This window comes from Chrysemys picta, chromosome 24 (assembly GCF_011386835.1).
Source record: "Chrysemys picta bellii isolate R12L10 chromosome 24, ASM1138683v2, whole genome shotgun sequence".
Taxonomy (NCBI): domain Eukaryota; kingdom Metazoa; phylum Chordata; order Testudines; family Emydidae; genus Chrysemys; species Chrysemys picta.
In genome coordinates this window covers 10355480-10369689 of record NC_088814.1, presented here as the reverse complement: position 1 = coordinate 10369689, position 14210 = coordinate 10355480, and the positions used below count along the sequence as shown (strand labels likewise).

Here is a 14210-nt window from a genome sequence, read left to right as displayed (position 1 = left end):
GAAGGCAGAGCTGGCGGGAGCTGAGTTTGAAGGGAGAGCAGTAACTGGGCAGGGAGCTTGGAAGAAAGCTGTTGGTGAGAACGGAGCAAAGCTCGGGACCCCCAGGGAGGAGAAGGCTCAGGCAGTGGCCCCTCGGAAAGGGGAGGCTCCAGCTGGGTCAGTGGAAGCCAAGCCCAGAAGCCAGGAGGTTCTTGTGGGACGGTGGATCCCGCTGAGCAGGGGTACAGGCATGGAGGAGCCGGACACTGCAGGAGGGGAGCTGCCTGGGGAAAATACTGGACAACGGGGCCCTGAATTAGGGCCAAAAGGAACTGGGAACAAAGTGCCACTATTGACCTTCAGGTGGATGATTTGGAGGTGATATCTCTAGAGAGGGGAATGGGAAAAAACCCTGCAGTATCTTTCTTTATTGTGGGAATTGGAGAATGGTTTTTATTACAAGGTTGGGGGTGGAGGGAGTTGCTGCACTGTGTGTGAATAAATTATACCCAGAGGCAGGCTTTGTGTTGGACACAGAGAGGTTATGGTCCTTTCTTGGGCAAACAAAAGGGGAAACTGAGGCAGGCCCACTGCTTGTGCCGTGGCCTGATGCTGGAGGGTGCCTCAGGTGGGGGCTCGCTCTATCGCAAGTTGGAAATGTACTTCTAAAAAAAATGAAAGCCGAGATTATCACATAATCCCATGACTCCAAGAGCTGGGGCTTTACAAAAAAACCCCACTAAATGTCATGAGAGTTGTGATACCACCGGATGAGCTGTCAACACTGAGTTTGGGCCAGATCCTCAGCCAGCGTAAGTCAGCATAGCTTGGGTGAAGTCAGTGGAGCGACACTGATTTACACCAGGGAAGGGTCTCCTGGCTCTCCCGCTTCAGTCACTGAGAAATCCCTCCAGCGGACACAGCTAACCTTTGGTTAGGTGAGAGCCAGCTAACTGGGCCGGCTGTATAGCCAAATGATTCTCCACTCTATAGCCTGCAATCGATTTTGAAAGCAGAGCTGGGCAAATCACAATTTTTCCATTCACTAGCCATTAAAAAAAATCATTATTTGGTCGTCGGTCAGAAAATGAAATGTTCACAAGCGTTGGCAAATCAAAAAGATAAAACACAGGTCAAATGAAATGTTTCATTTTGATTCTGACCATTCTAAACTTGTTGGATTTTTTTTTTTAATACAGTCAGAGAATCATAGAAGATTAGGGTTGGAAGAGACCTCACAAGGTCATCTAGTCCAAGCCCCTGCTCAAAGCAGGACCAACACCGACTAAATCATCCCAGCCAGGGCTTTGTCAAGCCTGACCTTAAAAACCTCTAAGGATGGAGATTCCACCACCTCCCCAGGTAACCCATTCCAGTGCTTCTCCACCCACCTAGTGAAATAGTGTTTCCTAATATCCAACCTAGACCTCCCCCACTGCAACTTGAGACCATTACTCCTTGTTCTGTCATCTGCCACCACTGAGAACAGCCGAGCTCCATCCTCTTTGGAACTTCCCTTCAGGTAGTTGAAAGCAGCTGTCAAATCCCCCCTCACTCTTCTCTTCTGCAGACTAAATAAGCCCAGTTCCCTCAGCCTCTCCTCGTAAGTCATGTGCCCCAGCCCCCTAATCATTTCTGTTGCCCTCTGCTGGACTCTCTCCAATTTGTCCACATCCCTTCTGTAGTGAGGGGCCCAACACTGGACACAATACTCCAGATGTGGCCTCAGCAGTGCCGAATAGAGGGGAATAATCACTTCCCTCAATCTGCTGGCAATGCTCCTACTAATATGCCATTAGCCTTCTTGGCAACAAGGACACACCGTTGACTCATATCCAGCTTCTCATCCGCTGTAATCCCCAGGTCCTTTTCTGCAGAACCTCTGCTTAGCCAGTCGGTCCCCAGTCTGTAGCAGTGCATGGGATTCTTCCGTCCTAAGTGCAGGACTCTGCACTTGTCCTTGTTGAATCTCATCAGATTTCTTTGGGCCCAATCCTCCAATTTGTCGAGGTCACTCTGGACCCTTTCCCTATCCTCCTGCCCCCCATATCTACCTCGCCCCCCAGCTTAGCGTTATCCACGAACTTGCTGAGGGTGCAATCCATCCCATCATGTAGCCAGCTTTCTATCCACCTTATAGTCCATTCATCCAATCCATACTTCCTTAACTTGCTAGCAAGAATACTGTGGGAGTCCGTATCAAAAGCTTTGCTAAAGTCAAGTTATATCACGTTCACCGCTTTCCCCATATCCACGTTGACTGTTCCTAATCACCTTCCTCTCCTCCAAGTGCTTCAAAATTGATTCTTTGAGGACCTGCTCCATGATTTGTCCAGGGACTGAGGTGAGACTGATTGGTCTGTAGTTCCCCAGACGCTCCTTCTTCCCCTTTTCAAAGATGGGCACTATATTTCTCTTTTTCCAATCATCTGGGACCTCCCCCGATTGCCACGGGTTTTCAAGGATAATGGCCAATGGTTCTGCAATCACATCAGCCAACTCCCTCAGCACCCTCGGATGCATTAGATCTGGCCCCATGGACTTGTGCATGTCCAGCTTTTCTATATAGTCCTTAACCTGTTCTTTCACCACTGAGGGCTGCTCGCCTCCTCCCCATACTGTGCGGCCCAGTGCAGCAGTCTAGGAGCTGACCTTGTCCGTGAAGACCAAGGCAAAAAAAGCATTGAGTACATTAGCTTTTTCCACATCGTCTGTCACTAGGTTGCCTCCCCATTCAGTAAGGGCCCCACACTTTCCCTGACCTTCTTCTTGTTGCTAATGTACCTGTAGAAACCTTCTTGTTGCCCTTCACATCCCTTGCTAGCTGCAACTCCAGTTGTGCTTTGGCCTTCCAAATGAAAGGACATTTCTAAACAAAGTCATTTCAGACTGAAAAATCATTTGGAAAAAGATGAAATGAGCTGTTTTGCCTTTTTCTAGGGTTTGTTTTTGGAGGGGGGCAGTTAAAGATTCTCTCGGGGTGTGGATTTTCCACACTCCTGAATGACATCTCTATGTGGATATAGCCTTTCATTGTAGACAGGGCCGGCTCCAGGCACCAGCCGACCAAGCACGTGCTTGGGGCGGCACCTGGTAAGGGGCGGCCAATCTTGGGGTGGCGGGGGGTGCTCAGGGTTTTTTGTTTTTGGGGGGGGGTCGGTCAGGCGGCGCTGGGGGTGGGGTGGGTTGTTTTTGTTTTGGCGGCTGGGGGGGATTCGGCAGCAGCGCTCTGGGGGGGGGGGTGGCGGCGCGGCGGGGTGCTCCAGGGTGTTCGGCAGCGCGGCTCAGCAGTGGGGGTGTTTAGTGGCGCTCGGCGGGAGGTGTGTGTGGCGGCAGGAGGGTTCGGCGGCACGGCGCTCCGCGGTTGGGGGGGGTGGTGTTCAGCGGCGCTCGGCAGCACTCTGTGGGGGACTGGGGGGGTTTGGCAGGGGGGTTCGGCGGCGCTCCACGGGAGGTGTGTGTGGCAGTGGGAGGGTTCGGCGGCGTGGCGCTCCGCAGGGGGTTGGGGGGGTTCGGCGGGGGGAGGGTTCGGCGGCGCGCCGTGGGGGGCTGGCATGTTCCGCGGCGCTCCGCGGGGGGCTGGGGAGGGTTGGCGGCGCGGCACTGGGGGGGTTCAGCGGTGTGGCGCGCCGCGCGGGGGGGGGTGGCGGCGCAGTGCTGAGGGGGTGTGTTATGGCGGCGCTATGGAGGGCGGCACTCTTTTTTTTGCTTGGGGCGGCAAAAAAGTTAGAGCCGGTCCTGATTGTAGACCAGCCTTTAGATGCTGGTCTCTGTTTCTCTGTGAGAGACCATGACACTCTCAGCCAGCCAGTAGAGGGCAGTCACAGACACACAGTCATTCGCCTGCCCCAGGAGAGCACAGTCGGCGTATTAGCATGATACCTGCAGGACAAAACATACATAAGCTAAGCAAAGGCCATGAGGAACAGTGTGTCTATTTGACGAGCCCTTCTAAGTGCCTTTAATACTTGGCATTCATTTCTATTAATTAAATACTCACAAGTAGCCCAGGCATGGGCTTTACTGGTAGAGTTTCTCCTGCATTACTTCCCCTTGCATTAGATCTGTGTAGGAATTAAAACACTGCCTGTAATTTCTGACCTGATTCATAGCTAGCTCCAGCACCTGGGTGGGTCCTGAGCTGTTCCCTTGGAACAAGGTGGCAAGTTCGCCTCCCCTTCGAGCGCAGGAGAGTCACTGCCATTTGATGGCCCTTTGGTCTCCCAAGTGGAACGAGTTTGGCAGGTCTCAATGTTGGAAATTTACACCTTGAAGCCAGAGGTGAAATAGGTCATCCCTTCTCAATGGGGAATGGGGGGGGCAGGGGTGTCTTGTCATAGTCTCCATGCTGTGCCTATCCAATGCCCTGCAGGCCTGTCCGGCACCTCTCGCCACGCTAGGTTCCCATCCAAAACCAAAGTCTTTTTTTTTATTTTCCCCACCAGCAATTAAAACTCATCAATATTTCCCCCTGAGGACAACAGCATCCCTGCGTCACGTAGCCAGCGGGGCTGGGGGAGGATGCAAAGGAAGGCAAGAGCCTCACTGCTCTCTTGCATGAAAATGCTGGAAAGGTTTATTTTCCAATTTGCATGAAAGAAACAGTGGCCTCTGCGAAATCTCCTGGCCTGACACAGCCCCCTGTAATCGGCGCCCGCTCAGGGTGACTGATGGACTCAGAGGAGCCGTGCTGATGGATGAGCCCTGCCACGCAGCTCCAGTTAGCACGCCTCGCAAACTACTTTCTGAAATTAAATATTGGCACCGGCGCAGGGCGACTCCCTCCCTCTCCGGCTGGCGGCTGCTGGAGCGTAACGAGCCTCCAGCCGGCAAAGCAAACACGCTGCACGCCTCGCACAGCGGGGGGGGGGCGAGGGAACCCCGCATCGGGGCCAGGCTCGGGAGAAAGCTGGCCGCAGAGCGAGCCGTATGGCTGCGCTCCGGGATCGCGGCTCGCAGCACAGCCGTCGGGAAAGGGCCGGTGGCACAGTGGCAGCAGCTGGCCCCTTCCTTTGGGAGCCCGAGTTCAGGCCGTGCGTGTCCGGAGCAGGATGGGAGCTGGGAGAAACACAGAAGGGACGTCTACACTTGGAGCTCCGGGAGACGTACCCACGCTAGCCCTGATCAGGAGAGTGCACTAAAAATAGCGTAGCCACAGCAGTGCAAGCGGCGGGAGGGGCTAGGCACCTCATGTGGGTACCTGTCTGAGACCCCAGGCATGTCCTCAGGGTGGCCAGCCCCTCCTGCCACCTGCTGTGCCACGGCTACCCTAGACACATGCATGGCTCCTGGGAAGTAGGTGCCAGCGGTTTGCATTGCTCTGCAGCAATCTCTTTGGCTAAGGCATGGAGGGGTGTCGACAGGCATAAATACCCTGGCCACCTCAGCTTCCCCTAGGGCACAGCACCTCCCCTGAGGTTCTCCCCTCCCATGTAGGGTTCTGCCCCTATACGCCCCTGGAGGGCCCCAGCTCCCATGGGCCCCTGCTCCCTCTGAGCCCCATACCCAGACCCAGCTCCCATGAGCCTCTGCTCCCTCTGAGCCCCAGACCCAGCTCCCATGAGCCCCTGCTCCCTCTGAGTCCCACACCCAGACCCAGCTCCCATGAGCCCCTGCTCCCTCTGAGTCCCACACCCAGACCCAGCTCCCATGAGCCTCTGCTCCCTCTGAGCCCCACACCCAGGCCCAGCTCCCATGAGCCCCTGCTCCCTCTGAGCCCCATGTCAGCATCCTGCTCCCTCCAAGCCCCAGGCCTCAGCTGCTCTATTTCTTCCAGCCCCGAGTTAAGGCTCTGATTCTCCTGCCCCACACCCCAGGTGTCCTGCATCGGCACTACGCCTGTGCTGCCCAGCAGTAACTGAGCAGAATCAGGCCTTTCACAGTTACGAGGAGCAGACATCTGTATTATTATTATCCATTGCTAGGACTCTCCGGGTTAGCAGCTAGAGGCCTTGCTCCAGGGATCAAGACCATACTGTGTCAGGCGCTGTACAAACCAGTATAATAGCCAATATTCAAAAATAAACTCTAGTGCAAGAGGGTATCGGCCAACCGCCCCAGCTACTGGGGATCTGGAAGACATTTCCCTGGAGGGAGGTTATCCCAGAGCAGTCTGCTTCAGAGTTTCTTGGGTCTTCTTTCGAAACAGCTGGTGAGGATGTCGTGCTGTCTGGAGTAGCTCATATCAGCCTTAGGCCAGGCTGTCAAAAAGCAGGGCAGAGACCCCAAACTGGTGGTGCGTTCTATGATTAGATTTCACCAACCCAGTACCAATTCTGAACTCCTGATGCACAAAACCAGTCTTACCATGGGGTCCCAGACAATTCCCTTGAGCACTCTGGCCTATCTTGCACCCAGGCCAGCTGGACTTAGTGATAGATTGTCACTTATACCAAATATCACAAAATATTCAGGTTCCTTCCAGTCCCAAGAGACCAGTCACCTACCTCGGGTCAATTTGTACCTTAGAGCTCACAGCAAAGACAACCCTTGTAGCCAATCCTGTAATAAACTAACGAAGGCTTTCTTAACTAGGAAAAAGAAACGAGAGAGTTATTTACCGATTAACGCCAGCAATATACCTTACCAATGAGTTACAGACTATGGTTCCAAAAAGCGACAGAGTTGTAGCAATCTGTCAGCACTCAATGGCCTCTCGGGCTAATCCAGGTTGACCTGGGGGATCTTTGCTTTTGTTTCTTAACCTCAGGCTGAGGGAGTCCAAACAGGAAAAAGATGAAAAATATTCCTGTCAGCTATTTTTATTTCGCTCTTCCGGAATCCAAACGGATGGGACGAGCCCCTCAGCACATAGGCCGGGTACGGCCAATTAGCAACGTCTTTCTAACGCGATGTGCCACCATGACCCATTTAGTTCCGATAATCCTCCCTCGGGGGGGACCACGCCTCCTGCCTGAGTTCACAGGTGCAGAACAGGCATTTGTACAGTTACAGAGCAAAACTTACCTCTTACCTTCGAGCATGGGATACAGACATTACAAGTCCGATTAACGCAGGCAGCAACTTACAAGCCTTCTACAGCGTCTAAACACTAAACACATAGTTCCCAGTCCAACACCTATCTTGAACAATATTAACATATTGGTTAGTCTGGTTTCCAGCAATGAGATTGTCAGTACTCAGCTGACAGCTACAGCCTTGGGACGAGCTGGCACCTGGTCTACCAGCATCACAGTCAGAGACAGGATATTGGTCAGTGTTCTGACCCGGTCTGGCAAGTCCTATGTTCCTAATGAAAACAGACAGTGCTTGCCTCACAACGCTCCCTGTTCAGGATTATGACAAGGTGAAACAGACAAAAGAGGATGGAGAAACGAGACAATGGCTGAATAAAGTGAGGCGTAAATGAGGGCTCTTGGTAGTCACAGGTTGAGTGGGGCCAAATTTTTCACACGCAACTTTTTTTGGCAAAAAATGAAGGTTTGGGGCCATCAGAAGGTTTATCAAATACGATTTCATAGAATATCAGGGTTGGAAGGGACCTCAGGAGGTCATCTAGTCCAATCCCCTGCTCAAAGCAAGACCAATCCCCAGACAGATTTTCACCCTAGATCCCTAAGTGGCCCCCTCAAGGATTGAACTCACAACCCTGGGTTTAGCAGGCTAATGCTCAAACCACTGAGCTATCCCTCCCTCACCCAATTTTTTATCAGTGGGGGGAGGGAGGGGGAAAAACTTCTAAAAAATTCCCCCCAAAATCTATTGATGTTTTCGAAACAAAACATTTCTCTTTTTCAGTTTGAAACAACTTTTCATTTCAAGTGGCTTTCATTTTATTTGTATTTATATTCAAAGATGTTTAAAAACGGTCGCAACAGAAACAAAACAAATTGTTTGACCTCAAACATTTTTTTTTCAAATTTTCAATTCGCTGACAAGTGTTTTCAGTCTAACCCAAAGTGAATGTTCCCCCAACTGTTTAAAATTGCCACTTCACCCCAAAAAGCTGTTTTTTCACCCAGCTCCAGTTGCAGGGGGTTGCCAGCCTGGCTGAAGGCAGAGGGTAGTCAGTTGTTGGCATCACGATGGGAAGTTCTCCCTTATTATTATTATTCTGTTATTTGTATTGTGGTAGGACCTAACAGCCCCCGCCATGGACCAAGACCCTGTGACGCTAGGCATTGTACAAACTCAGAACAAAAGGCTATCCCTTCCCCAGAAAGCGTTCAATCTAAGGGCACATCCACACTTTAAATGCTGCCTTGATGCTGCCATGGGGCTTTAGTGAAGATGCTCTATGCCGACAGGAGACAGCTGTAGTTAATCCACCGCTGCCAGAGGCGGTAACTGTGTGGGCAGCTTTCCCACCGACAGAACGCTGTCTACACCAGGTCCTAGCTCAGTAGATCTACGTTTTCACATCCCTGAGCGACGTAGTTACACTGAAGTAATTCTGTAGCGTAGATCTGGCCTCCTTTGGGACGGAGACTCCTTGTGAACCAGATTCCCCCTCACACACATGCTCCAGCAAAGCGACGTGATGAAGTTACGAAGCCCAGAGTGAAAACAAGGTGTGTAATGGAAATGCCAACACAGCCTTGGCTGGGACGCAGGGCAAGCAGGAGTCAGGGACATAATTCATTTGTTTTCCTCCCTGAAGGGTTTCATTACCTTGCTAGTGCAGGTGTCATTTGTCCTTGGGAGTGTTAGGCGGTGATAAATGGCATTTGCTTTTCTCTTATTCATCTTCCCTGAGCCGCAGTGTGCCTGGCTTTGTGGGTTCTTGATCTATTTCATTCCCGATAGTCTCCCGATCAGGGACTATTTGTCTGCCTTCTGCTGCGTAGCTGCCTAGATTGATAGACACACGCAAAGATGGACTGATGGATAGAGACCGGGACAGAGGGCTGGCTGGCTGTCACACGGAGAGGGGAAAACAGTAACCCTTTCAGCGCTGTGTCCACCCAATGAAATGGTATGTGGGGGCATCCCTGACCCATTCAGCAAGGCAGCCGGTACATTACTCTACCTTAATATAGCTGCTGCATTCAGCACGACGGCCTGCCTGGTATGCTCAGAACCACAGTAGGGGCATTCTGCTTGGCTGTGTCTGGAACGCTGGACATGCTCTTGCTTCATTTTCCCATCAGTTCCCATCTGAGCAGCCGGGCTATCAAAGATGAAGCGAGAAACCGATTCCTTTTGCTCTCTAAAACCAGACTCTTTCCGGCAGCAGGAAGCCTCATTCACTGACTCTGTCATCTCACCAGAGAGCCGCGGCTAAAATCGCGTCAGAACGGAAGGTGGGGCTGGTGGAGGGAACACAGCTGATGAGAAAAGCATGACTCTAACGTCCAGGAACGTGGCGGGCTACTGGGAAGTGTTGCCACCATGAAGACGTGGACACTGCTCCTCCAGAGTTTGGACTTTGGTCATGTAGCGTTTTACTGGGACTGTCCTTAGTAAAGCCCTGATCATGGCAAAGTGCCAGTTTCACTTGGAAGAGGGCAGCCCGTCTGAGTGCAGGTCTGGGAGACGGGAGCTCCTGAATGCTAGACTTGCCTGATGCCTCCAGCTAGCTGTGTGACCGCCCTGCTTTGCATCCCGGATGCAAGCTGGAGAGGATGCTTAGCTAGGGACAAGAGGGGTGGGATAGTTCTGTGGTTTGAGCATTGGCTTGCTAAACCTAGGGTTGTGAGTTCAATCCTTGAGGGGCCCTTTGGGGGCAAAAATCTATCTGGGGATTGGTCCTCCTTTGAGCAGGGGGTTGGACTAGATGACCTTCTGAGGTCCCTTCCAACCCTGATGTTCTATGACCTCTTTAAAGGGGGGTGGGAGGAAGGATCCATCCTTACTGTGCTTCACAATCCTTGGAGGGTGAGAGATGCTAGGGGAGCATTGCATTGTTGTTAATTATTAATCAGAGCACAGAGAGAGCCAGTTGCACTCCATCTCTTTGATTTGTCCTGATATTGTCTCAGGTTAATCCATTATTGCTCACCACCCGGCTTTCTGCACCTTTTTTGGAAGCATCTGGTTCTGGCTTCTATCATCAGACAATCCTGGTCTAATCTAATCCAGTCCAGCAATTCCTATGCTCCAATGAGAGCAGGGCGGGGTGTTATAGGTGAATTACAGTTGGATGTCAGCATAAACCACCACTTGGTAGGGAACGGTGTAAGCTTAGGATAGGAATTGTTTGATACTTTTCCACAAACAGCAAATTTCCCCTTCTGCCCTCCCTGGGCAGTGGGAATTTCTCCACACAGCTGCGCTGGGAAAGACTGCAGATGACATGTTCCTCTTTAATGCCAGCTGTGTGGAAGTGTGTCCCAAGTTCTACTTGTGTCGCTTTTCTCTGACACTGTCCCCCCAAATCCTTTGGCTGACGAGGAGCTGAGAGTTTGGGAAAACAAATACTGGAAGGAACTGGCTGGGACCTATGAGCGTCAATGCCCTCCGCTGAGTACGAGTGGGACTGTTCAACTGTGTATCATGGGCCATATACTGCTAACAGCAAACGGAGATTCTCCTTTAACTCTAGTGGCAGGGGCCTGGGCTTGTGGAGAAGGAGGATTTGAGTTCTCTCTCTGTTGCCTCCCTGAAGTTCTGAGTGGCTGTGGGGGCAGCGTAGTGACAGCAAAGTCCCCGATGTGCTACAGGGTAAATAGAACAAGCTATTGTCTTTTTCATCCAGGGCTCTTTTAAGCCCCGCTGGCTTTTTATAAATCAAATGCACAGTCCCTCGAGGGACAGCGGCTGTGATGTGTGCATTATAAACAGCCGGGGCTCTCTTCTGGCCTCAGTTCCACAGATGCAATTCCTGCTAGGGTCAACGCTTGTCTGAGAGCTTGCACGACGCTGCAGTCCAGAGTATGGGGGTGTGAACTGCAGAGCACTCGAATGTGTTGCACTCTAACTGCCCCATCTAGACCCCGCTGGAACAAACTAAAAGGTACCTAGTGTGCATTACCAGAGCCCTGTTTAAACGGGACGAAATCAGCATGAACTCGGTACCTGTTAGTTCACGCCAGCAGGGTCTACACAGGGCAGTTAGAGCAGAACAGGGTAGAGCGCTCTACAGGTCACACCCCCCGTAGGCGGCTCTGTGTAAACAAGCCCTAAAATACAGCAGAATCAACTCCCCTGTAGACCTAAATTACAGACCTAAAAGTGGCAATTCTTCAACAAAAAAACTTCAAAAACAGACTCCAACGAGAAACTGCAGAACTGGAATTAATTTGCAAACTGGACACCATTAAATTAGGCTTGAATAAAGACTGGGAGTGGATGGGTCATTTCACAAAGGAAAAACTATTTCCCCATGTTTATTTTTTCCCCTACTGTTACTCACACCTTCTTGTCAACTGTTGAAATGGGCCATCCTGATTATCACTACAAAAGTTTTTTTTACTCCTGCTGATAATAGCCCACCTTAATTGATTAGTCTCGTTAGAGTTGGTATGGCAACCCCCATTTTATTTCTGTGTATATACACCTCTACCTCGATATAACGCTGTCCTTGGGAGCCAAAAAATCTTACGGCATTATAGGTGAAACCGCATTATATCAAACTTGCTTTGATCCACTGGAGTGCACAGCCCTGCCCCCCAGAGCACTGCTTTACTGCGTTATATCCGAATTCGTGTTATATCGGGTCGCGTTATATTGGGGTAGAGGTGTACATCTTCCTACTGTATTTTCCACTGCATGCATTCGATGAAGTGGGTTTTAGCCCATGAAAGCTTATGCCCAAATACATTTGTTAGTCTCTAAGGTGCCACAAACACTCCTCGTTCTTTTTTCCCCTGTAATGCGATTCCCAACTGCCTTGATTTCAGGATTTCTGCTGCTGTTACCAGGAGCGGAATCCAGCTTCTGGCCAGATGAGCTCAGGATAACTGGATTAATCCACTCTCATCTCTAACTAGATAAGTGGATTTCATCTGCAGCCCTTTTTCTCGGCGTGCGTTTCAACTTCACGTGAGCCAGCAGCGCTCCCGTAGGTGGGATTTTTACAAAACTGCAGGGGAATTTAGAAAACCTTTGTTCAGGGTAATTGTAAATTCGGAGTTTTATAATGAAGCTAATGAGAGCCACAGTAGGGCTGTGATACATAATTAGCTAATGTCTGTGCGACACTTGGGAACTGGCATGTGCTCATAGCATGGGGATGATTAGACTCAAGCGCCGCATGCTGTTGAGCTCGGTGTCCGCTGAATACAGAGGAAGGGCTTCCTGGCATTCTGCAGCGAAATCGCTTTTCCCATCGACAAATATTTTGGAGCTGGGTTTTAACTCACTTAGGTTCTTATCCGGCCCCCTTTCTGATAGCACGTGAGCCCCTCCCAGTCTTTAAGGCATTTATTCTCCCAACCCCACTGTGAGGCAGGGCAGGGCTAGTCTCCATGTTTTCGAATATGTCGACACTTGGAGCTGGGGTGTGATTCCCAGCTGGAAGAGACATACCCATGCTAGCTCTAATAAACGATCACACTAAAAATAGAACGTAGCCAAGCGTGTGCTTGTCCAAGGCACTAGAATCATAGACTATCAAGGTTGGAAGGGACCTCAGGAGGCCATCTAGTCCAACCCCCTGCTCAAAGCAGGACCAATTCCCAGACAGATTTTTGCCCCAGATCCCTAAGTGGCCCCCTCAAGGATTGAACTCACAACCCTGGGTTTAGCAGGCCAAAATGCTCAAACCACTGAGCTATTCCTCCCCCACCCTGAGGTATGTACCTGCAGCAGTGGGAGTGGCTAGTGGCACCATGTATATAACGAATATCTCAGATGGGTACCTAGTTGACTGGAGTAATGTGTTGGCATCCTTTTGTCTGCGAGAGACGGTGGGAATTGCAGCCTATGATGTAGATGGTTTGTAATGTCTCATATGACTGAATAGTCCAATCCGAGATTTGCACGATCGCTGGCTGTCATCAACAGATAGTTAAGGGTTAATGCCTCTTTTACCTGTAAAGGGTTAAGAAGTTCCCCTAGCCTAGCTGACACCTGACCAGAGGAACCAATGGGAGGACAAGATGGTTCAAAGGGAAGGAGGGAAGTTCCCTTTGTCTGTTGAGTTTTCGCTTTGGACCGGAGTGGGAAAGCTCCAGAATTCAGCCTCTTATTAAGTAGTGAGTATTAGTGAAGGAAATAACTAGGTTTATGTTTATTTCTTTGTAACCCGTCTTGTGCAATTAGAGGAATAGTCAAATTGGGTATTTTTTGTGTAAGTTTTTGCCCATGGGAACATCCTCTGTGTTTGGAATCTGTTGTCTGTGAGAGTAGCTGGTATGCTAATCTCTCCCAGAGGGTTTTCTTTTACCTTTCTTTTCTTTAATTAAAAGCCTTTTTTAATAACCTGATTGATTTTTCCTTGTTTTTAGATCCAAGGGGGTTGGATCTGGATCCACCAGGAGTTGGTGGGAGAAAGGAGGGGGGATGGTCAATTTCTCCTTGTTTTAAGATCCAAGGGGTTGGATCTGTGTTCACCAGGAAATTGGTGAAGAGTCTCTCAAGGCTACCCAGGGAAGGGAATTAGTGCTTGGGAGTGGTGGCAGCCAGACCAGATCTAAGCTGTTAATTTAGCTTAGAGCTTCTCATGCAGGTCCCCCACATCTGTACCCTAAAGTTCAGAGTGGGGAAGGAACCTTGACATGGTGAGCAGCGGTGAGGGATTTTTTTTTAGGAACCAAAAGCCAGATTTTTTGCCCCCTCCTTTGAGATGCTGGGGAAGCAGTGAAGGAGAGATCCCCTGAAGGCAAACAGATAAGAGCTTCTAACAGAGGGCTTTTTGTTAGAAGGGAAGCTCCAACTGTGATCACTGGAGGGTCATTAACATTGCCAAGACAAGTCACAAAAACCTGTTTTACTTGTGTTTTTTCCCCTAAAGAGTCACATTACAGTAACCAAAGATTCCAAGCTGCCCCCCCCCCCCCCATAGCTAAGGTAGACCAGGGGGAAAATGTCAGGCAAAGGGAAAAAAACTATGCAACAGGACCTAGAATTAGACAAATTCCAGGCTGAGGAGAATGAAAAGGAACATGACAGACAGATGGCCAGGGCTGAGGCTGCACACAAAAGAGCTATGGAGGAAAGGGAAAAAGAAGAAAAAGCCGAAGAGGATGCCCACAAAAGAGCTATGGAGGGAAAACAAAAAGAGATGGAGCTGAAAGAAAAGGAGACGGAGCAGAAACAAAAAGAGATGGAGGAGAGGGAAAAAGAGAGGAAGCATGAACTGGAATTGGTAAGAGCTAGGCAGGATACAC

The 14210-nt window shown here is 50.4% G+C and overlaps 1 protein-coding gene across 8 annotated transcripts in view; it reads left to right on the top strand.

Annotated features, from left to right (window-relative positions):
* The window catches only part of CRHR1 (corticotropin releasing hormone receptor 1), a 107450-nt gene that overhangs the window by 21552 nt on the left and 71688 nt on the right, over positions 1 to 14210 (top strand). For 2 of the 8 annotated variants that reach the window (XM_065577701.1, XM_065577705.1), the window contains exon 3: positions 10637 to 10894. The exons of the other annotated variants lie outside the window; for them this stretch is intronic. In XM_065577701.1, the coding sequence (XP_065433773.1) occupies positions 10843 to 10894 (52 nt within the window). In that variant the 5' untranslated portion in view covers positions 10637 to 10842. The remainder of the gene's footprint in view (positions 1 to 10636; positions 10895 to 14210) is intronic. 8 annotated transcript variants of the gene reach the window in all.